The following is a 23,498-nucleotide window of genomic DNA, read 5'->3' on the forward strand; positions in this document are numbered from 1 at the left end:
GTTTAGTAAATTGATGTTTGGAATGGTGGCTTTCTTGTGATTGAAACTTTTGCAAAGGGCTTGTTCTCAGGGTGGTTGAGAGTAATGTCTTTGGTTTAAAATGTGTCTTTTGAGTTGTCTTTTGAATCCTCCAGCGATCAAAGTTCAGATTTCTCAGCAGCATGTGATCATTTGGTAATCATTATTGAGCTTACATTCTGTCTTGGGACATTATCTTATTTTAATCATCAGGAAAATCATAAAGTTTTCTCTATTGAGTGTGTATTAATTTTTATCTTACATAAAAATTTTAATAGAGACCTCTGGTGCTCTTTCAATGATCTTTCCCCCATTAATTTAATTTTTCCTCTGTTCTTTTGTTACAGCTTTCTTTTACATTAAGTAAGTATTTTCTAGTGTTCCATTTACATTCCCACATAGTTTTGGTTATTATACTTTTTTGGGGTTATTTTCTTGGTGATTGCCGTGGTAGTTACAGCTCCCATATTTTATAACAGTCTAGCTTGGATTAATACTATTTGATTTCAGTAATATATAAACCTTTTGCTTCTGTATAGCTCCATTCCTTCTCCCCTTTCTGTGCTGTCATCATCATACAAATTACAATTCTATAAATCGTTTGCCCATCAAAACAGATTTATAGTTGTTGCTTTATACAGTTGTCTTTGAAATCAGCTAGGAGAAAGAATTACAAATAAAATAAATACACGAGTACTGTCTTTTGTGGTTACTGGTGTGCTTCATTTCTTCATGTGGATTCAGTTCTCTTAGGGAAGGTTTGCTGGTGAGGAATCCTGTCAGTTTTGGGAATCTGGGAATGTTTTAATTTCTCCTTTGTTTTTTGAGGGATAGTTTTGCTGGATGTAGAATTCTTGGCCCTTTGACTACGTCGTCCCATTGCCTTTTGGCCTCCATGGTTTCTGACGAGAAGTCAGCATTAATCTTAAAGGGGCCCTTTGTACTTGGCGAGTCATTTCTCTCCTGGTGCTTTCAGGGTTTTCTCATTGTACAGTTTGAACAGTTTAATTATGATGCGTCTAAGTGAGAATCTCTTCAAGTTTATCCTAGTTGGAATCTTTTGAGTTCTTGGATTATTTAAATCAGATTTGGCTATTATTTATTCACGTGTTCTCTCTAACCCTTTCTCCCTTTGGGATTCTTGTTAGGATTCTGTTGGCATGCTTGGCGTGGCCCACGCGTCTCTGAGGAGTTGTTTGTTTCTCTGCACCCTTTTTCCTTTCTGTCCATCAGGCTGGAAAAAACATCTCAACTGACCCAACCTCAAGTCTGCTGGTTCTTCTTTCTGCTCACTCGGATCTGTTGTTGAGACTCCGGTGAATTTTTCAGTTATTGAACTTTTCAGCTCCAGAATTTTTATCTGTTTCTTTTTTATGATTTCTGTCCGTTTAGTGATATTCCCTGTGAGCGAGGTGTTGTTCTCATACTTTCCGTTAGTTTTTTTTTTTTTTAAAATAACAGATTGTGGCTAAAACAATCATTCTTTAATTTTATTTATTTATTTATTTATTTTTGGCTGTGTTGGGTCTTCGTTTCTGTGCGAGGGCTTTCTCCAGTTGCGGCAAGCGGAGGCCGCTCTTCATCGCGGTGCGCGGGCCTCTCACTATCGCGGCCTCTCTTGTTGCGGAGCACAGGCTCCAGACGCGCAGGCTCAGTAATTGTGGCTCACGGGCCCAGTTGCTCCGTGGCGTGTGGGATCCTCCCAGACCAGGGCTCGACCCCGTGTCCCCTGCATTGGCAGGCAGATTCTCAACCACTGTGCCACCAGGGAAGCCCCTTTCCCTTAGTTCTTTAGAGATGGTTCCCTTTAGTCCTTTGAACGTATTTCAGATAGCTGATTTAAGGTCTTTAATAGGTTCAGTACCTAGGCTTATTTAAGGACAGTTTCTGTTGTGTGTGTCCCCCGCCCCCCCTTTGGCACTACCTTGTTGTTTCTTTGCATGTCTTAGAGAATTTTGTTGAAGACTGGACAATTTAAATAACGTAGCTGGGACTTCCCTGGTGGTGCAGCGGTTGAGAACCCACCTGCCAATGCAGGGGACACGGGTTCGAGCCCTGGTCCAGGAAGATCCCACATGCTGCGGAGCAACTAAGCCCGTGCGCCACAGCTACTGAAGCCCACGCGCCTAGAGCCCATGCTCCGTGCAACAAGAGAAGCCACCACAATGAGAAGCCCGCCCACGGCAGCGAAGAGTAGCCCTCGCTTGCTGCCACTAGAGAAGGCCACGTGCAGCAACGAAGACCCAATGCAGCCCCAAAATAAATAAGTTAAAAAAAGAAAATAATGTAGCATCTCTGGAAATCAGTTTTCCCTCCAAGGTGTTGTTGCTCTTTGTTGTAGCTCGTTTATGTAACAACCTTTCTGAACTAATTCTGTAAAGTTTGTAGTGTGAGTTTCCTGGGGCTGCTGTAAGAAAGCGCCACAGACTGGGTGGCTTAAAACAACAGAAATACCTTGTCGCACAGTTGCGGAGGCTGGAAGGTCATGCTCCCTCTGAAGCCTGTCGGGGTGGGTCCTTGCCGCCTCTTGTAGCTCCCGGTGGTGGCCAGCCGTCCTGGGCGTTCCTGAGTCTGCAGGTGCAGCTCCTCAGCCTCTGCCTGTGCTGTCACGTGGCCTCCTGTCTGTGTGTCCATGTGTCTGTGCCTTCATGTGCTCTCTTCCTCTTATGAAAACTCCATGAAGGCCCACCCTACTCCACTCTGACCTCATTTTGACTTAACTAATTATTGCATCAATAAATGTACCCTGGATTGCCACAAACCTTTAGTCACTTCCCAGTGTTCTGAAAAAGCTGATTCTGACGATTTTGCTAGTGTCCTCGTTGCTTTTGTGGAGGAGAGGATTTTTGGAGGTCCTTACTCTGCCTTTCTTATTGATGTCACCTATCTTTGATACTTAAAGAGTTTATAGAGATATCATTTACGTGCCAGGCAGTTTACTCATTTGAAGCGCATAATACGGTGGTCTTTAGTATATTTACAGTTGCGCAACCATCGCCATAGTCAATTTTAGGACATTTTATTGCGCCCCAGGAGAAACCCATTATTCTTCACCAGTCACTCGTCCACCTCCCCCCCATTCCCTCAGGCCCCTGCATTACCCCACCCTCGCCCCAGCCACATGCAAGCACTAAACTACTGTCTGTTTCTGTAGGCTTGCCTCTTCTGGATATTTCATGTAGATGGAATCATCCCATATGTGGTCTTTTATGACTGGCTGCTTTTCACTTACTATCATGTTTTCAAGGTTCATCCGTGGTGTAGCATGAATCTGTACATGCTGAATAATATTCCACTTTTATGGCTGAATAATATTCCATTGTGTGCATAGACCACTTTTATTTATCCATTCATCAATTGATGGACATTTGGGTTTTTCCTCTCTTTGGCTCTTATGAATCATGCTGCTGTGGACATTTGTATACAGGTCTTTGTGTGGACACACATGTTCATTCCTCCTGAGTGTATACCTAGGAGTGGAGTTGCTGGGTCATAGAGTAACTCTATTTCTAACATTCTGAGGAACTGCTAGACCGTTTTTGAAGGCAGCTGCACCATTTACACACCTACCAGCATATGTGAGGGTTTTCCACATCCTCACCAGCACTCAATGTAATTTTTTTTTTTTAATTGTAGTCAACATAGGGCATCATCTTAGTGTGGCTGTGATTTGCATTTCCATGACGGTTAGCGATGTTGAGCATTTTTTTCTGTACTTCCTGGCCATTTGTACATCTTTGGAGAAATGTCTATGTAAACCCTTTGCCGATTTTTAAATTGGATTGTTTGTCCGTGTTTTTACTGAGTTGTAAGTTCTTTGTATATTCCAGATATAAGTCCTTTATCAGATGTATGATTTGCACATATTTTCTCTGATAAAAATATTCTCCCCCATTACCTTTTTAGCTTTATTGTTTCCTGTTTTTCCACATATTCTGCGCTCTAGTTAAGATTTTGCTTTTCCCCAGAGGTGCTCTGTATTTCCCTCCTGGAAATACAATAAATAACAGTAAATAGTCACTCAGCAAACATTCCTTGAGCCCCCGTTGTGTGCCAGGCTCCCCTCACCGGGACATACCTGAGAACAGAGCTGAGCGAATCCCTGCCCTTCCGGAGTTTGCGTCCTGGAGCTGCGTCCTGATTCTCAGGGCGCTGTTAAGAGTTATTGTGGGCTGATTCCCATTCTCCCTGGAGTTTGGATATTTATAGATTGTGCCTGGCAATGGTGGACACAGCTGTTTTCTGTGTGGATGAATTAATGAGCTCAGGGACCCTGTCTTATTCATCACCGTGTTCCCTGGAGCTGGTACTTAAGAAACGCTTGTTGGCTCCTTGAGGATTTCTGTGGTCCCCAAGGAGGCTGGGTAAACACAGTTTTAAGGCCCCTTTCCATGTAAAAATATTTTTACATGGAAAGGGGCTGGGGTCTTGGGATGACTTCGGAGAACAGGTACCTTCTAGAGATGTGGTCTCCACACATTTTTAGTCATTAAGGTATTGGGGACTGCCAGTTGGGGACACCCGCCCATATACACACTTCATATACAGACACTTATGTACACACACTCATACATGTGTGTGCACACATGTACACATACACACTTATACACACTCACACCTCATATTCAAACAAACTCATACACACGTACACACTCATGTATGTATGCATTCGTACACACACACCCAAATGCAACACCTGTATGCACTCATACACATGTACACAATTTATACATACGCATATTTTAATAATTTGTATGCATGTACTACACTCTACTACTCTTATGTACATTGTAATATAAATTAAAAAGGAAGAGATAGAAAATACAAGTACAATGAAAAAATTAAAAAAAATAAAGAAAATACAAGTACAGTTGTTAATGTCTTCTTCCTGCACTTGGTGGATTGTTGCGACCCTGGGATATATGCCCTCACTTGAGAGCAGCCTGCTTTAGGGCACATGACATTTAGTGGGGGTTTTTTTTGTTTTTTTTTTAAATTTATTTTTGGCTGCGTTGGGTCTTCATTGCTGTGCGTGGGCTTTCTCTAGTTGCGGTGAGCTGGGGCTACTCTTCGTTGTGGAGCACGGGCTGTAGGCACGTGGGCTTCAGTAGTTGTGGCTCACGGGCTCTAGAGCTCAGGCTAAGTAGTTGTGGTGCACGGGCTTAGTTGCTCCGTGGCATGTGGGATCTTCCTGGACCTGGGCTCGAACCCGTGTCCCCTGCACTGGCAGGCGGATTCTTAACCACTGAGCCACCAGGGAAGCCCGACATTTAGTTTTTGTATGGAGTTTTGAGGTCCTTGGGGGTTCCCAGATACAAGTTAAGCCCTTGTTTATTTTCTTAATCTTTAAGGTCAGTTCAAGGCAGCTATATTTTAAATCCTAAAATGCTGAGTGATTTCACAGATGAAAATAATCTGGTCATTAATTCTGTATTAGAATGTAAACCAGAATCTTGCACTGAAGAATTACTTTAAGAAGTAAATCATAAAAAGTGATACACTGACGTTGTAGAAAATTAAGAAGGTGGAGAAATGTGATCTACCGTTTGTTGTATTTATTTATAACAGTGTTACTTGGAACCTTTTTCCCCCAAGGGATACCTTAACTTCTTCTTTTTTTAACTGAAAAGAACCTTTTTTTCTTTAAAGTTCTAAACTCTTCTCTGTACTAAAAACCAAACTGACCTTTTAACAGGATTTCTTTGTTTGTTTGTTGGCAGGTTGTTAGATATAAAATCTCTGATTTGTCTTTCCCTGTCCTGTGAATGATACGTGGGTGACTTCTTGTGTCTAAGGAAACTGAAGCTTTAGGGCTTAATGCTTTGGTTTGTGTGAGCAGGAACTCTAACTCAAGCAAGCATGTAGGTTTTTACACATTAGAATGATTGTGGTGGCAGGAACGCAGTGTGCTCTGATTCTGGAAACGCCGGCACATGTAGAAGATCGTATGGCCCGTTTCTCTGTTTTAACCCTTTTCTTGACTCTGGAGAAAAGGAGGACTGTATTTTTGCACGTAACTTGTAAGTATTTCACTTATTTTTCTCTGCCCAAGTTGAAAACTAGACTTGCCCGGTCCTGGACATGTGGGCGTGTTTGCTGATTCATGGCGTGGTGGTTTATGAGAGGAGGACGTGGCCCTGAGTGGACCCCCCAGCCTGAATGAATGAGCGTCGCCGGGGCCAGGACGGGGTTTGGCCGGGTGACGTGGCCGGAGTCCACGTGCTGAGCCAGCAGGCGGCGTCGGAGGGGCGGCCTCCCTGTCTGAGCAGCTGCGCTCACCTTGTCTCCAGCAGACTCACCACCAGCGGCCCAGGTCAGCGAGCCGAGGGCCCCGGACTCCAGTCGGATGCAGGTGCCGCCGGGGAACCCACTGCTGTTGTCGCTCACGCTGCAGGAGCTGCTGGCCAGGGACGCCGTGCAGGTGGAGCTCATCCCCGAGAAGAAGGGCCTCTTCCTCAAGCACGTGGAGTATGAGGTTTCCAGCCAGGTACCTGCGGCATGCAGTGGGGGGCGGAGGTGGCGGGAGGGGGAGGGCCGCCGGGAGGACCCACAGTGGCGGGCAGGCCCCCCGGCATGCTTGCCTCTGCGGCCGCCCCCCAGCGGCCCCGCCCGCCCTCGCTGTCGGAGCTCTGGGATCCTGCCTCTCAAGACGCTCGGTGGGCTCTGGAGGGCAAGCCCCGGACGGGCCGGCCTGGGGCGGTCCTGCAGTGCTGGGACGTCCCCGAGGGTGAGAGTGTGGACCCCAGAGAATGTGGGCTCCACACCCCGAGTCAAGTGTGCGGGGCTCACCCCCAAAATGGCGCTGCCGTCCCTGTTAGGGGCACCCCTGAAATCAGAGTTCATTGATGCCAGACGCCTGGCCCCGGGGTTGGCCGCGCGCGTAGAACCCTGTGGCATCTGCGGCGTTTATCTTTTGTCCGTTCGCCTGTTATCTTGGTTCAGTTAGGATACGTTTTGATGGGAGCTTTTATTCTTTATCCTGGGGATTAAGTCATCATCGGTGAACTCAGAGCACCCGTGTGTGTGTGTGGCGGGGGGCAGATTCGCAGGGTCAGAGCTGCCCCCGCGCTGAGAGCTGCCCGGGTCACAGGCTCAGGCAGCAGCGCTGCAGGGCTTGGGCCGGGAGAGCATCACGACCGTCATCGCAGGGAGAAAGGCGCGTGTCCAGAACCCGGGAGCAGTTCCCCGTCGCGGACGCTGTTTGCCGTGTTCCATGAGAATCAAGAATCACAGGATTTTTGTTTTGTTGTGTTTTAAAGGCAGGATGACAGAAGTCTGGGAGTAAACTTCGCTCTGACGCTGGTCAGTGTTGCTGCCAAGGGGGAGGGCAGAGGTCAGAGAGGGAAGGAGGCCCTCGCGTGTTTCGGGGACAGCGTTGCCGTCTGGCATTGCCGCGGTCTGGCCTCCTCGGCCGCGGTGAGAATGGAGACTCCGGTGCCTCCTCTGGGGCCTTGTCGCCCACGGGCCGGGCGCCCCGCATGTGTGACAAGCTGCTCTTCTGTGAGAGTGGCCTTATCTTCAGTCTCATTCAACTGCCTGCTCCTGAAGTAAATTGATGACCTCGTAACGAACATTTCTAGAAGGAGGCCGTTTTGCCCAGGTCACCTCCTGAAACGTGCGTAGAGGGGTCAGCCCGCTAACGTTAGGACCGCGGGGGTGGCTTCTGGGCCACGCGGCTCCTCGGGCTGTGCCCCCTGCTTGCATGCTTGCTGGAGTTGGAGTGAGTGCAGACGTGGCACGATGCCCGCCAGAGGTGGACACACGTGGCTTCATACTTGTCCTTCGTATAGTATATTTAGCTTTTTATAGACCTTGTTTTTTGGGGGGTGTTTTTAGGTTCATAGCAATATTGAGCAGAAGGAACAGATTTTCCATCTTCCCCTCCTCCCACTGTCAACCCCCCCCGCCAGATGGTGCATTTGTTATAGGTGGTGAACCTGCCTAGACACGTCATTGTCACCCAGGGTCCACAGTTGACATGAGGGGTCACTCTTGTTATTGTACATCCTCTGGGTTTGGTCCACCGCTGTAGAATCACACAGTGTAGCTTCACTGCCCTAAGCATCCCTGTGCTCCGCCCCCCTTCACCCCTCCCCCACCTCCACCCAGACACCACTGATCTTTCACCGTCTCCGTAGCTTTGCCTTTTCCTGAGTGTCGTGTCATCGGAACCGCACAGTATGTCACCATCTCAGACTGGCTTTTTCCAGTCAGTGATGTTAATTAGTAACTAGTGTAACATAGTTAATTGTAGCGATCACTGCTCATGCTGGTTCTTGTGAGAGCTCTTACATTCGACCCCAGTGAGGTTGCTCTCTGGACAGGATGTTAATCCTGTGGAACCTGCAGGTTTATCAAGGGCGGGCTCATGGTGGACTCTGTCGGCAGTTTCATCTGAGTTGCGTGTCTGCCGTGTTTCAGTCTTTGTGTTCAGCGTTTGGTCTGCTTTTAGGCCGTTGGGTCTATTTCAGGAGGCGCAGTGCTGCTTGTGTTAGCACGGTTTGAAAGTGTATGTTGAGGACATACCCTCAAAGGTAATCCCACGTGATACCTAAGGGGAGGAGGGATGCCGCCATATAGGTGGAAACTCCTGTAAGGAGACTCGTCTTGTTCAGAAGATGCAGAATAATAGACGGTTAATTAAATACACAGTTAGAGCTATGCAGTGTTTAAAAGTTGTATTTCCATCCATCAAGGACATAGAGGATTTCTCCTTCTGGTAAAGGCCTGGTGAGAGAAGGTGAGGAATTTAGTCCTGTTATTTCCGCAGGTTCTGTTTAGTGGTGGAAGGGGAAGGTAAGGGGAAACTGTGAAGTGTGAGGGTGTCTGCTGAGCTCCGAACCTCTTTTCTTGCAGCGCTTCAAGTCCTGCGTGTATCGGCGGTACAATGACTTCGTGGTCTTCCACGAGATGCTGCTGCAGAAGTTCCCGTACCGCATGGTGCCGGCCCTCCCGCCCAAGAGGATGCTGGGAGGTAAAGCTGGCTTTGCTGGCGGCCGGGGGGCGTAGGCGGGTGGGGTCCCCCCGCCCTGTGCTGAGGTCCTGGCTCCGTGATGGACGCCACTCTCCCCTCGTGGCCCATCTTCCTCTGGCCCTCTGCCCAGCAGGGGTGGGACGGTAGCAGGGCTGTGGTGCAGCAGCAGCCCCTGGGGAATCTGGGCGCAGCTGTGGCTTAGAGCCCAGGTCTGGTACGGGACGGTGACATCACCTGGCGCCCTTAGCTGCATGAGCCTCCTGCTTGATAACTGACACGTAGGGAAGTGCCCCGTTCTGCAAGGGAGAAGGAGTGTACCCCAGTTCTCCTTCCCAGAGGGCAGAGGCCAGGCGTCCTGGGGCTCCTGAGTGGGGGACCAGGAGCGCCGTTTGTTTTGCCGGCCCTTGGAGAGCAGTGGGCACCACCATAGTGTAAGGAGTTCTGCGAGAGAACAGAAGTGAAGGTCAGCCCAGTGATCTAACCTGCATCGCAAAGGAGGTGAAAACAATAGCAGGTGGCTGTCTCATCTTCATGCTTCACCGGCGATTACCTGGGGCTAGGTGAGGGATCACAGGTGTCTCCGGGCCCCCTGCACTGGCCTGTCTCTCCCAGGGTTCCAGAGCGCGGGAGACAGCTGAGGCCTTCTCTCAGGTCTCATTGACCTTCACCCACAGCCCTTTTCTCAGATTCTAGATGAAACCCGATCCAAAGGCAAGTACCCAAAGCTGACCATTGATTTTCTGCCGTTTTCCACCGTCCTAAAGTACTTCTGCTCTCACTGGTCGCTGACTAGCTCAGAACCTGATAATGTCGTTTTCCTCTTGCCGTGCCTGAGCACGTGGAACAGATCCTATCACGTGGAAGGGGAAGGATGCTGAGGGCAGGAGCTGGAAATACTTCGGGAGTAAGGGGGATGCTCACTGAGATCCCAGCGTCGAGGTCGATTGGGTGTGGGTGGGGCTTAGAACCTGGAAACTGTCATGCGATGCTTGGTCGTGTGACTCGGCCTTAATGAAAACGTTGCCTTCAAAGGACGGGGTCCTGGTGGCCTTGAAGGGGGGAGATCTTCTTCCAGCTTTTTCTCAATAATTTAAAAATAATACTTTAAATACCATTTTTATTTGCGGTCAGATTTTTTTTTTTTTTTTTTTTTTATAAATTTTCATCAGTTTTTTTTTTTTTTAATTTATTTATTATTTATTTATTATTTATTTTTGGCTGTGTTGGGTCTTCGTTTCTGTGCCAGGGCTTTTCTCCAGTTGCGGCAAGTGGGGGCCACTCTTCATCGCGGTGCGCGGGCCTCTCACCGTCGCGGCCTCTCTTGTTGCGGAGCACAGGCTCCAGACGCGCAGGCTCAGTGGTTGTGGCTTACGGGCCTAGTTGCTCCGTGGCATGTGGGATCTTCCCAGACCAGGGCTCAAACCCGTGTCCCCTGCATTGGCAGGCAGATTCTCAACCACTGCGCCACCAGGGAAGCCCTGCGGTCAGATTTAAATACCCTCAGTGCATCATCGTACACTTTTACTTTTTTTGCCCTTGGAGTGAGAATACGTAACCCGAACGAAAGCAGTTCGCAGTTGGAGAGTGAGTAATAAGTGACGTGAACTGGAAAACTGGGTCAAATTAATACATGAGTTTAGCACAGCCCGTTTGTTCATAGAGAGCGGCATCAGAAAGGGGTCACAGTGCGGGGTCCAGTGCCACTGAGCGAAGCCAGCGGGCTGTGTAGTTTTCCTCGGCAGATCCCGGACCCTGTGCGTCCGCAGGCGGCAGGGCGCCGAGCTGGGGGTCTCGTGCGCCTTCTGCAGCCTCTGGCTGGGTCCCGTGCCCCCCGCTGGCCCTGTGGCTTGGAGAGCTCTCCGTGCGGGAGGCGTTGGGCCCTGAGAGCAAGGTCGCGGGGGCTCGTGCCCCAGGCTCTGTGTGGTCACCCCGTGTTCTGCGTCCAGCTGACAGGGAATTCATCGAGGCCCGGAGGAGAGCACTGAAGCGCTTCATCAACCTGGTGGCCCGGCACCCGCCCTTCTCCGAGGACGTTGTTCTCAAGCTGTTCCTGTCCTTCAGTGGCCCCGTGAGTACCTGCCGCACAGCGGTCTGCGTGCTGGGGCCTGAGGCTCCCCGGGTCTTATTGTCATTCTTTTTTTTTTTTTGGCCGTGCCGCACGGCTTGTGGGATCCTAGTTCCCTGACCAGGGATCAAACCCAGGCCCACAGCAGTCCCACTTATTTTCATTCTTAAATTTGCTTTTGTTTCGTGCTCTCCCCTTAATCTCCTTGTTTGGGTGCCGTGACAGAATCTATTTACATGGGACAAACACAAATAAGATTTATATTCTCCCAAGGTAACAGGTTGAGTACGATTCTAAGAGGCGTCCCGGTTCTGACTTCGCGGGGTTTTGTGTGGAAGGGGTGGCTTTTCAGCGCAGTCTCTGAGGGCTTGAAGCTGATACACAGGAGCCTCTGTGGTTTGGAGGGTTGGCAGACAGGCTAGCGACTCCATATGTGAATGTGCATTTACTTAAAAAAGAAGGCTGGGGACTTCCCTGGCGGTCCAGTGGGTAAGACTCCGCCCTTCCACTGCAAGGAGCGCAGGTCCCACCCCTGGTCGGGGAACCAGGATCCTGTATGCTGTGCGGCGTGGCCAAAATAAAAAACTAAAACAAATGGAAGGCTGGGTTGGACTCCGTACTACCGGGAGCGCCTGCTGAGTCTCCCTGGCCGAGCTGCAGGGTGGACGTGTGTCCTGGGAAGGGGGCTCCGTGTGGCCTTGATTCCGGTGAGACGCTGGAGTGGCAGCATCTTCGTCCAGGCTGCCGTCAGGCCGTCCTGGTCCGTCAGGCCGTCCTGGTCCGTCAGGACGCCGAGGCACAGCCCGACGAGGCACCGCCTGAACGGCCCCGTGCGCCCAGGGCTGAGCTCTTCGGAGGCGGAGAGGCTTCCCCGAGGGACCCTCTCCTTGTTGGGGTGGGCGGAGGGGCTCCAGCGAGGACACCCCACACGGCCTGCGGTGGGACAGACGTGCCCTCGCCGGCCGCGGGAAGGTGCGGGCGCAGAGCCGCAGAGGTGGATCCCACACAAGCCTGGCCGCCTCCTTTACCGCTCTCTCCCTGGAGGCCAGAGGGGCCTTTGACCCCTAGGGACACTGTGGCCTTTCCCTCTGCGATGCTGGGGCGCCTGTCGGTCTGCCCCTTTTATGGGACCCGTTCCAGACATCCAGGGAATGCACGCTGTGGCCTTCTGCCCTTGCGCTGGGAGGGTGGGTCTTTCGAACCCTGGGGCTGGACAGGCTCCTGTAGAGCTGGGATCTTGACCGCAGCAGAGGGACGCGGTGGGACGAGGGAGCTACGCTCAGCTCGAGGCAGAGGGAGGCTGGTGGGAGGGCGAGCTGCTGCGGAAGCCAGGTGGCGTCAGGCTCCAGCGGCCCCGGCTGCCCTTACACAGATGCCTGTCCCTGGGCCTCCCAGCACCATTTGCTTCTTGGTAAAATGAGGGAATTGGGACAGATGCTCTTCAAGGCATCTCTGAAATGTTACGATTCCTTCACCCACACACAGCTGCGCGTTAGGGTCTCTGCCTGTATCTTCCGTGGCTCTTTGTGGGGCTCGTCTTAAGGCTCGGCTTTGCCAGGGAGCCTCCCTTCAGAGGGCAGAGCTCAGAGCCAGGGCTCGGGACCCCAAGTGCTGCCCTTTCTCTGCCGTCAGCTCCCCCAGGGCTCTGGGGACCCTGACTCCATGGGTCTGATCATAGGAAGGGAGGAGACTTCAGTCCCTGATTCTGTGCCCCACGTGGGACCTTCCAGGATCTAGTGACTCCGACGTCTGTCCCAAGTACTCATGTCCCTGGTCTGGAGGTGGAGTTTCCGTTTTTCTGGAGAGAGAGCTCCACTCCAGAGCTGGAGTTTGCAGTCCTGTCATGAGGTCGGGCTTTCCTGCCTCTGGAAGACCGACCACCCCAAAGGTTAAGGCCAATGCGAAAAAAATGGAACAGGAGACAGGAAGAGATTACGGAATACTTACGTTAAAGCAAACACATGGAGGGCTTCCCTGGTGGCACAGTGGTTATGAATCCGCCTGCCAATGCAGGGGACACGGGTTCAAGCCCTGGCCTGGGAAGATCTCACATGCCACGGAGCAGCTAAGCCCAAGCGCCACAACTGCTGAGCCTGCGCTCTAGAGCCCATGAGCCACAACTACTGAGACCACGAGCCAAAACTACTGAAGTCCGCACACCTAGAGCCTGTGCTCCACAAGAGAAGCCACCGCAATGAGAAGCCCGCGCACCGCAACGAAGAGTAACCCCCGCTTGCTGCAACTCGAGAAAGCCCGCGCACAGCAACGAAGACCCAATGCAGCCCAAAAAAAAAAAAAGCCAACACTTGGAGACACTCCTCTCTCGAGGAGGGACTGGGCCCTGCTTTGTGGTGGCTCAGTTGGTCTCATGCCTCCGGTTCTGTGGCTGCTTGAGGGTCAAGTGTTTCTCTCTCGCTTTTGCAGGATGTGCAGAACAAGTTAAAGGAATCCGCTCAGTGTGTGGGAGACGAGTTCATGAATTGCAAGCTGGCTGCTCGGGCCAAGGTACTTTTCTGATTTTGATGATCCCTTCCCCCCGAGCAGTAATCATGTGAACAGTTAGTGATGTTTGTTTTGCCTCTACCGTGTGCCAGACATCGTGCTAAGATGGGTCGCATGGTTTTCTCCCTTGACCCTTGTTTCAGTTGATCTGAAACCCAGCGGGTGTCACGCCCATTTTACAGACGAGGAAACAGAGAGAGAGGCTGCCATTTGCAAGGTCCCAAACGCCTAGGCAGAGGGGCCCAGGTGTGACTGAGCGCTCTCCGACCACAGGGCCCACCGGCCCCTGGTGCCATGTCCTCAGGCATTTTGTGATTCAGATGGATGGATGCTTGGTCATCAGCTTTTTGGACTTCAGGGGATTGATTGTTGCATTGGTTTGTTTTTAAATTTAGTTAATCTGGTCTCTTTCTCAAAAGGATGAAAGTAGCTATTTGGTAGCTTTTTTTTTTTTATTTCTTCTTAAACTACTTCTCCATACAAAAATACAGATTCTTTTACCTTCATTTTATTTCCTAAGCCTTTTGTTTTCTAAGCATTGTGTAGTTAACATTAGTTAATATAATAGGTAGTTAATATTAAAGCTGGTGAAAAGTTACCCTTCGGAAATAAATGAGGAAATACAGAGGCCTGGCCCTCGTGCAGAGTCAGGACCGCACGTTCATCGTGTCGAGTTTGCAGATTGTATTTTTTGTGGTGTGCGTGTAGTGCTGGTTTCTGTGTCTCTTTTGGACAAGGAAGAGGGGTCCAGGGCGGGCGGTGGAGAAAGAAGTGGGCTCCTGGGCTGCGCGCTGCGTGACCTGGCCTCGGGGTCTGGGCTCGTTTACCTGCTCGGTCGATGGAGTTGCTTCCTCTCCTGCTGGTCGTCTTTTCTGGAAGGTTTTCACGTCTGGTGATGCACAGTCTCCTCCCTCCTCCCCCGTCAGGACTTCCTCCCAGCCGACATCCAGACTCAGTTCGCCATCAGCCGGGAGCTGATTCGCAACATCTACAACAGCTTCCACAAGCTTCGCGATAGGGCCGAGCGGATGGTGTCGCGGGCCATCGACAATGCTGCTGACCTTCTCGTATTCGGGAAGGAACTGAGGCAGGTGACCCTGGTGGGCTCCATGGGGTCAGTTTTGTGGGGTGGGGTCTTTAGCCTTTGGTGGCGGGCTTGGAGCAGAAAGTGCGTTTACCATAACGAGTCTCGTTCTGACTCGTTCTACCCCAAAGGGGAAGGAAAGGGCTGGGGAGACGAGATCGCATTTAGAAGCAAGAAGAGAGATGGAGGGTGTAGGCAGGGCATCGGGGTTCCCAAACGTAGGGGTTCCCCCGCCGTTGTCAGGATCAGACCTGAGAAAAGTTCATCTGATCCGGGAAGGGCCGTGCTGGGCTGGTCACGCTTCCTCTCCTCTGGAGGAGGGACCGGGCCTCGAGCCAGGACGCTGCCCTCTGCACTGTCCCCAGAGCTGCGTGCCTCCACCCCGCTGTGCACACGTTCCCTCGGGGTCTCGGCGGATCGAGACCCTACCGTTCCAACAGACTCCCGGGGCTCCTGCTCTGCGAGTAGCAGGGGTCTTGGTTGGGAGATGTGCGGGGCGGCCACCCTGGGGTGCTGTGCCGTGGGGCAGAGGGGGGCGTCGGGTGGGCTGCCCGCCCAGCTTCCAGGCCTGAGTGTCTCTTCCCCTGTGTGTCTCCTTCTTCCTCAGTGCTTTAGGGTCTGACACGACCCCGCTCCCCTCCTGGGCCACTCTGAACAGTAGCACGTGGGGGTCCCTCAAACAGGCGCTGAAAGGCCTGTCCGTTGAATTCGCGCTGCTCGCTGACAAGGCGGCGCAGCAGGTGAGTGGGTCTGCTCTCCGAGGCGCTCGTTCCGGAGAACGTTCCGGGCCGTGGTGTGCGGGAGCGGCTCCTCCTTAGATGGACATCACAGCTCCGAGTCCTGGGGGAGTGGGCAGCGGTGCTCAGGTCGGAAGCGCACGTCCCCGCCTGTTCCGGGTGGCTCCCTGGGAGTCCTTTGCGCTCTTGAGAGGGTTGCTGACGACGTGGACAAATTGGGCTCTGGTGTCCGAGATCTGACCTTGCTGAGATTAGAAGGTGTGCTGTGTCCCTGGAGATGTAGTCTCGCACTGCCCGGGGCGCTCCCGTGGTGCCGTCGTAGCCAAGCAGCATTGGGCCGCTTGAAAGCTCAGCAGGACAGCCAAGCTCCCAGCTCCCCCAGAGAATCCCTCCATGTCTCGCCCTAGACACCCAGTTTACCTCAGGAAATGCTTCTGCTCTGTGGGCAGGTGCTGTTTGTGGAAATCTGCAAAGAGTCTTGTAGTCGTTGGGGGTTAATGTGCAGATACAGTGTTGACCATCAGAGGGAAATGTTCATCTGGGTGCTTTTATGCTATAAAACTGTTGCATAATTTTGAGGGTGAGAGTTTGCTTCCTAGTGCTTGGGGAAATGGGCTTTAGGCTGCTGGTAGCTGGTTTTAAATGCATTAAAATGGAGGCCTTGCTGGCCGGCTGAGGCTCAAAGCTCCTTAGTAGCGGGTCACAGAACCACAGCGACGGGTGGGTCTGGGGGGTTTTCAGGCTCCAGGTGGGGCGCTCAGGTGCCAGGACAGCTCTAAGTGATGAAAAGGGAATCTGACCACGTTCCTGGTGTGGAAAGTGCTGGGTGTTCTTCCCCTGTGGTCCCCGTGCCTGAGTGTGTCTTTCAGACACTGAGTGTGGCCGGTGTCCGCGTCGTGTGGAATTAGCCCGGGGCCCAGCCCATCTCCAGGTGAGAGGAGCCCGCATTTCCATGGCAGGCGGGGTGGGGCTGGGGACCAAGAACGTGGTGTCGGAGGACTGGCTGGGTAGAGAGGCGGGCGAGCTCGGGCAGCGTGCTTTGTGCTGGCCTGTGTCTCGTGCTGGGACCTCGCTCGGGCCGCTTTGGTCCCTGGGTATTTTTCTCTGTGATTAGAAACAAGGGAGCTGGCCTAGATCATTAACAGCTTTTTGTTTAACCCTTGGCCCTGTACTCAGAGCTCAGTCTGTAAAACATACAAACGAAGCTGTTCTGTTGCCGGGACCCAGGCCCTGGGCCCCACAGCTCCCTCTTGGACAGGTAACCTGGAGGGGGTACACAGAGCAGGGTGGGAACCCCAACTTGATCATTTCCAGTGTCTTTTCTGATTCAGATTTGGATGCTGCTTCTGCCCTGAAGAGGGGAGAGGGGCGTCAGGCTTCTCATGTGGTGCAGTTTGAAGTTCCTCCTGCCTCCGAGGTTCCTCACAAATGCTGCTTTGCAATGTCACGTCTGCGCGGTGCTGTTTCCTGAATATCCCTCGTTGTTCTTGGTGGTTTCTATGTTGAAGTGAAATCAATACGGTTTTAACACGGAACTGGATCAAATGGCCTGTCAGGGCTTTCATCCGTCAGAGCTAGGGTTCCACTTCACTCTTGCTGTGCAAGTGAAGATATCCGAGGGTTAGTTCTAAATTCCGTTTTTACGTATCACGGTTTTATTCTCCCCAGACCCGTCAGGAGACCTGATAACTGTCCCAGCCAGACAAGTGAGACTCCCAGTGGGGCTGTTTCTTTCTTGGTGCCAGGGTGTGTGCTTTCTGCAAAGGCACACGCGCTGGTGGTTTAGGGTCTTGCACAGCATCAGAGCAGAAATGGGACTTGGGAGCAAATGACACACGCAGGGGTCCCCCCTGCTGCACACCCAGGGAGGAACCTCTGTTCTCCTGTGTCCCCTGCCCAGTCAGGAGGAACGGGGCACCTGTGGCCATCTGGTATTTCCCTTTCTGAGCTGAAAAAACCTGCAACATGCCTGGTATTTTCCTGTCCCCTTACTGGCTAGAACCTTGACTGTGGGTGCGGGATTGAATGGCTGGGAACCTCTGGGCTCAGCGGGTCCGAGGGCCTAGGTCCCCCTGAGTTGGTGCCAGAGCCTGGGTGGAAGCCCCCGGCTCCCATTCCAGGGCTTGTGTCCCCATCGGTCGTGGACTTCTCTTCATTTCTTCTGCCTGCACCCTCCCCATACCAAGTCTGATGTGCGGTTTATGGGGTGAGCTTTTCATTCTCTGCCATGGCTGGAGCTCTGCAGGTTGTAGAAGGGGCTTGGTTTCCCGGAGGAGCCGGTGCTGCACTTGGGAGAGGGGCTCAGCGCACCTGGAAGAGGGACTTGACGCGTGTTGGTGGCTGAGGGATGTGAGGGTGCGAGAGCCCCCCAGCACACGTGGCCGGGACCACAGAGCTAGCATGGGGGGTTTCCTGGAAACCACCGTAGCCTGACCGTTGCTGTGGCGACCGAGCAAGGGTGCGTGGTGGCCTGCAGGCCCGCGTTTGCCGTTCCTGGAGCAGGAGGTGGAGAGACCGCGCTTCTCCCTCATGCTGCCCTCCCTCGTCTCCAGGCACCGACTCTGGGCCCAGAGCAGCCCAGCCCAGGGCTTTGGCACCGACTCCTCCTGCCCGGGAGCGGCTCTGAGCATCGGTGCCCATTGGCCGTGTGGACGTGGCTCGTCCGTGCGAGCGGCCCTGGGCTACACGCCTCGCGGGTGCGGTGGGTGACTCCGGGAGCGAGCGGGGCTTCACCCCGTCGTTACCAGGACACCCGGTCGGCGACCAGCCCCCTCCCACGACGCCGCGGGGCTCCCCGCGTCAACCTGGGTGCAGAGGCGTGTGCGGGGTCCGGGCCCCCTGCCGACCCCCACGGCCTGCCCCTCCCCCGCCTGCGTCTCCGAGTCAGCAGAGCACCAGCAGGACTCGGTTCATGCAGCTCGGCTGAGTCTTCAGATTCAGTCCCTCCCCTCGGCCCCTCGCAGGCCACGCTTCTCTCCCTTTCACTGAAACTGCGACGACTCCCCTTGTCCCCGGTGCATCCCTCCCACTTGCTCCCCCGTTTAAACCCAGCTCCGCTGTCTGCGGCGGCCAGGCTGCTGGGCGGGTAGGGAGGCGAGCGGGAGGCGAGCGGGAGGCGAGGTGGGCGCAGGGCACCCGGCCCTCGTTCTTGTCCACCTGCGGGTCCCGAGGCTTCGGCCTCACGTCGGCGGGCTGTCGTGTGGACGGGGCCCCCTGCACAGCTGGCCCGCGGTTCTGGGGGCCGAGCCAGCCCAGGCCTGCGGTGGGTGTGCGCCCCTGGCTCTGGGCCCTGTGTGCTCGGTCGCTGTTGGCCCACCTGCCCCGTGTTTTCCAGGGCAAACAGGAGGAGAACGACGTGGTGGAGAAACTGAACCTCTTCCTGGATTTGCTCCAGTCCTATAAAGTGAGTCTCGGCTGCTGCTTGGTCGGGGACAGAGCTGTTGAGAAGGCTGCTGTGACCTTTCAAGGGTGTGACTCGGGGGGAAATGGAAAGAGAGCCTGAAGCCAGGGCTGCGGGGTGTGGATGGGCCTCCTGCAGGCTCCCCGGGGGAGGGGGGTGTGCGTCCCGCAGGGTGCTGTGGGCAGGCCTCTGGCTTCCCCGATGTGAGAGCGAGGGGCGCGTGCGCGTGAGTGTGTGTGTGTGTGTGAGTGTGACTGCCATCGCTCTCTATAAACACACGAGGGGCTGGCCCAGCGGGAGCTGCCTCTTCTAGGGGGTGGAGGTTCTGGGAAGTCAGGCCTCAGCTGGGGACAGGGGTGGCTTTCCAACCATCAGTGGCGGGATGGATCGCCTGTGAGCCCTGAGGATCCTTTGTGCTGAGCTCAGGGGGAGCTGGCCCAGTGCTGGTGGGGAAGGTTCTAGAAGGGGTTCCTCTGTTGGGTGGGATAGCAGCCAGTGGCCTCTGAAGTTGCAGCCCTGTGATTCCGTGGCTAGTATCCCCACAGGAATTGTGATCAGGGTTACTTTAGGGCCCCAGGGAAATGCCAGTGCGTCGTCCTTTAGGAGACTGATCTTGCTGCTGGAGGGACACTGGCTTTCTGGACGTTGGTCAGCGTGACGTGTGAGGTCCAGGGCTGTCCCCGCTCTGCGCTGCTCCTTTCCCCGTGGGTTTCTGGCTGTGCGGATTTGCGCCGCGACCCCCCACAGTTCGCCCCGGGTGGCTCAGCGGGACGCTCCCTTCCACGAACACCGAGAGTGGAGTGAGCGGGGTGCGCGTGAGCTGCTTCTAGGCAGGAAGAGCCATCCTCGCCCCCCGGCGTGGAGGCCGCGTGCAGCGGATGCCGTCTGTGCCTCCTGCCTCCTGGGCTGACGTGCCACCTCCTCCCGGCAGGACCTCTGCGAGCGGCACGAGAAGGGTGTGCTGCACAAGCACCAGCGGGCGCTGCACAAGTACAGCCTGATGAAGAGGCAGATGACGAGCGCCGCCACGCAGAACCGCGAGCCCGAGTGTGTGGAGCAGCTGGAGTCCCGCATCGTGGAGGTGGGCCCGGCGGCCCGGGCCTGCCTGCGGGGTGGGGGGCGGGCCCGAGGGCACCTGCCCGCACGTGCCGCTGGGCCCCGGGCCGTCCTCCCCGGCTTCCTGTGGTTGGCTCCCTGAGCTGCCGGGACGCTGACGCCCAGGCACCGGGTGACAGAGCCGGCGTGACCGATGTGTTGCACAGAGGAGGGGCTTGGCCCTGGGCTCAGGAGGGCTGGTGTGTGGGCCCCGGTGCTCCTCCTTCCCACCGTGTGCTGGGCCAGTCACGAAGGGCTCTTTGCTCTGCAGCAGGAGAACGTGATCCAGACGATGGAGCTTCGCAACTACTTCTCCCTGTACTGCCTGCACCAGGAGACGCAGCTGGTCCACGTCTACCTGCCCCTTACCTCCCACATCCTCGGGGCCTTCGTCAGCTCCCAGATCCAAGGGCACAAGGAGGTGGGTCCCCCACACACACCTACCCGTCCGGGCCAGTGCCCTTCTTCCTGCAGCAGCCCTTCCTGCAGCAGCCCTTCCTGCAGGTCTGGCAGCCCTGCGGCTGACCTTGAAGAGTTACTTAGGAAATGAGTGCAGCGGGTGAGCTAGGACTTGGAACCGTTCTCGTCCAAATCTGCTCGTCTCATTGTAGCCGACGATAATCCTGATGTTGTCCTTGTGGCTCCCGGGGGGCGGGGTGGTGGGAGAGCAGAGCAGGACTGTAAAGGGAGAATTTCTTCGCTTCTGGAGGAGTTCCAGACAGAGGTCAGAGGCAGAGCACATGGGATCCCTGGGAATGAGAGCAGACGGCGGGTGTCAGTGTGAGGAGGTGCCGGCGGACCACAGGTGGGCTATGTCTCTGAAGACCCTGCTGAGCGCTTGAGAAGCGCCGTGGCGGTCCGGGGACCCTGCAGACTGCGATGACAGCCTGTGTCAGCCACATAAGTCTAGCTTGGTGTTTGGCTCTTTGCCCACTGCCCCCAGGTGCAGCCTGGGATGTGTGTGTCCGGCCAGGGCTGAGAGACGCTTAAGACGACGTCTGCCCGCTTCTGCGTTTGCCGGCCTCATGGTGGCCCACACCCTCCTGCTCCCCGACGTCCTCCATCCCGGGCTCCTTCTTGGCTCTGGGGGCTCCGGCACCTCCCGTGAGGGACACGCCTGCCGGGGGCCATGTCTAGCTCTTTGATACGCAGGCGGGGGGCGGGGAGGTAGTGTAGGCTCAGACTCTCTCAACCTCACATCCTAGCTGTCTCAGCTTCCAGCTCTGCACCAGTTCTGAGCTCCTAACGGCCTTGGTTGGGTTGTTTAACCTCTGCGCCAGTGTCCCTACCTGACAAGTGGCATAGAGTATGACCCTTGCAGCCTTCCGAGACCGGCTCGGGCATTTGGTGGAAATGGGCTGCTTAGCCGTCGTTCCGTGCCGGGTTCTGTGGCCGTGCTGGGCGCACACCTGCCCCGCAGCCGTCCCTGACACCAGAGGAGTGGGAGATCCCGACGGGTCGGCCAGCTGGAGGGGACGGGTCCCACGCGGGGCCCCGGGGGTGGGCCGGGGTGCAGTCTGGGAAGCTGGCGACCCTGCCGGAGGGCCAGGGAGGCCTCTGTGAGCAGCGTGTGGAGGGAGCTCAGACCTGTAGTTCGGAAGGTGCCGGGCGGTGGCCGGGCGTGCGGGTTCAGGGGTAGAAGACACGAGATGGTGCATCCAGGCGGGAGGTGGCCGGGCCAGAGCGGTCTGGAGCCAGTAGTGCTGGGGCCGCCTGGAGGGTCTGGTCAGCGTGTGGGCTAGTGTGCAGATCCCTCTCAGACTTGCTTTCAGAACCGCTGGGCCCGGGACTCAAGGGTCTGCGCTTTCAGTGGGACGCCAGGGGAGTCGGGCATGAGTGAGAAACGTTGCCCGCCTGAGACAGAAGCTCCTTGACTTTCTCTTAGTGCCTCAGTGACTTTTCACAGCAGCGCGAGGCCAAAGTACCTTTTTAATGGTTCTGTTTCTTAGGTTCTTAGCTCCAGACAGCGTCACAGCAGTGGTCCACGTAGCCTGTGACAAATGCCGAGTTTCCCTTGAGTGTTTCTCATAGTTCGTGGTGCCCCTGGAGTTCGCTGGGGTGCCCAGGGTGCCCTTGGGCACAGTGTGGGAACTGCTGGTGTGGCCAAGGCAGCAGCAGCGCTGGGGGAGGTAGGGCTGTACGCCGGTGAGACCTCACGGGCAGGTCCGGGCGGCCGGTGGGGACATTTCCTGACGCGATCCTGGATTTCTCCGCTGTGGGTGACTCGTGAGTGCCCCGGTCTCGAAACTCGGGGACTAGACTCTGCTCCAGCCGCACGTTCCCGGGGCCACGCTGCTTCCTGTTGCGACGCGAGCCCCTCTGCCCCAGTGCTGGTCTCGGACACGGGCCTCGCCGCTCAGCCTCCTTCCTCGCAGACGCCTGGGGCCGGGAGCTGTGGTGGCGGTCGCCCTGCTTTCGCTGTGCCCGTCTCTGTGTTCCTCTGGTGGACGTTGTCTTGGCCTCTGAGCCGCCCAGAAGGCCAGCACCTGCAGACCTGGCAGAGGGAGCAACCCAGTGATAACACGTCTTACGTCGAGCAGACCTGTGCTTTTCTGTCCCCGTGCGGGGCGGTGGCACCGGCCACCGTGACCTCTGGTGACCTCTGGTTGCGGTCCGCCCTTACCTGGGCTGGTCTGTGGAGGGGTCTTCGGAGCGCTGGGCCGCGGTGCGGGTGGGAAGGCCGGCCCGCCGCCACTCCGGGAGCTCTGGGGGAGGTGACACGCGGGCTGGCGTGGCTACACGGGCGTGTCCTCTCTCCGGGGGCATTTCAGGAGGAGAGAGCTGGTGCGTCAGGCCACAGGCGGCCGCCATCTCCTCACCCCGCCCTGCCCCCCCCTCCTCCAGATGAGCAAGGTGTGGAATGACCTGCAGCCCAAGCTACAGCGCCTCTTCGCTGGACCGCACGGCGCCCCAAGCCCACCGAGGTCCCCGCAGGACGGCCTGTCTCCTCACTAGTGCCGGGAGGACGTGGGCGGCAGCTGCGGCGCCCTCACTAAAACTTCTTTCCAAATGGTGTGTTCCTGTTTGATTCCCTTCACGTGTGGCTGCCCCGACCCCGAGGGGGCCCGGCGTTGGGCTGCAGCCCCTTGTGGAGGAGCTGACGCCCGGGCGGGCTGGGGCCGGGTCCCGGTGGCTGTGGCTCCCCTCCCCTCGCGGGGAGCAAGGCTGAGGACGCGCACTAGGCCGCCAGGCATCGACCGAAGCCGCGGCCACACGGGGTCTGTCCTGGTTGCCCTCGACCCTGCCCGGCCCTCCCGACGCGCACCGTGGCCTGTTAGTCTGGTGGCGAGAGCGTTGAGTCCCTGGAATGGTTTTCTCCCAGGACCCACAGAGGGCGAGGCGGCAGGGATGGTTTTCACACAGCAGATTGTGCAGGGGGGCGTGTGCAGGGGACCCCATGTGCTAGAACAGTCGGGAGGGTTCTGGAATAGCTGAGCGGGGAGAGGGGGACAGGACCGTCCCCGCGGCCGGCGTGCTGCCGTCGGATGGCGGTGGCCGTGTCCCACACGGAACTGGTCAGCGAGACCTTCCGCTGCGGCCCGCAGACAGCCGTGGCCGTGCGAGCGGGAGCCCGAGGGTCCCTGGGCCCAAACTGTGAGTGAGTCCTGGCGGCCCTGGCGTCT

General features: G+C 55.4%; 1 protein-coding gene across 7 annotated transcripts in view; it reads left to right on the plus strand.

Annotated features, from left to right (window-relative positions):
- Positions 1 to 22,885, plus strand: part of SNX8 (sorting nexin 8) — a 40,712-nt gene extending 17,827 nt beyond the window's left edge. For 3 of the 7 annotated variants that reach the window (XM_082360979.1, XM_082360983.1, XM_082360984.1), the window contains exons 2-11: positions 6,312 to 6,505; positions 8,875 to 8,992; positions 10,939 to 11,060; positions 13,482 to 13,562; positions 14,486 to 14,646; positions 15,251 to 15,383; positions 18,715 to 18,783; positions 19,712 to 19,861; positions 20,147 to 20,296; positions 22,720 to 22,885. In XM_082360979.1, coding sequence (XP_082217105.1) covers positions 6,312 to 6,505; positions 8,875 to 8,992; positions 10,939 to 11,060; positions 13,482 to 13,562; positions 14,486 to 14,646; positions 15,251 to 15,383; positions 18,715 to 18,783; positions 19,712 to 19,861; positions 20,147 to 20,296; positions 22,720 to 22,830 — 1,289 coding nt within the window. In that variant the 3' untranslated portion in view covers positions 22,831 to 22,885. Of the gene's footprint in view, positions 1 to 6,287; positions 6,506 to 8,874; positions 8,993 to 10,938; positions 11,061 to 13,481; positions 13,563 to 14,485; positions 14,647 to 15,250; positions 15,384 to 18,714; positions 18,784 to 19,711; positions 19,862 to 20,146; positions 20,297 to 22,646 lie in introns of all 7 variants that reach the window. The other 4 variants (XM_082360978.1, XM_082360982.1, XM_082360980.1 and 1 more) reach the window with 3 other exon arrangements.
- Positions 22,886 to 23,498: the final 613 nt, after the last annotated feature.

The sequence above is a fragment of the Balaenoptera borealis genome (assembly GCF_965194805.1).
Source record: "Balaenoptera borealis genome assembly, chromosome: 16".
Classification (NCBI taxonomy): domain Eukaryota; kingdom Metazoa; phylum Chordata; class Mammalia; order Artiodactyla; family Balaenopteridae; genus Balaenoptera; species Balaenoptera borealis.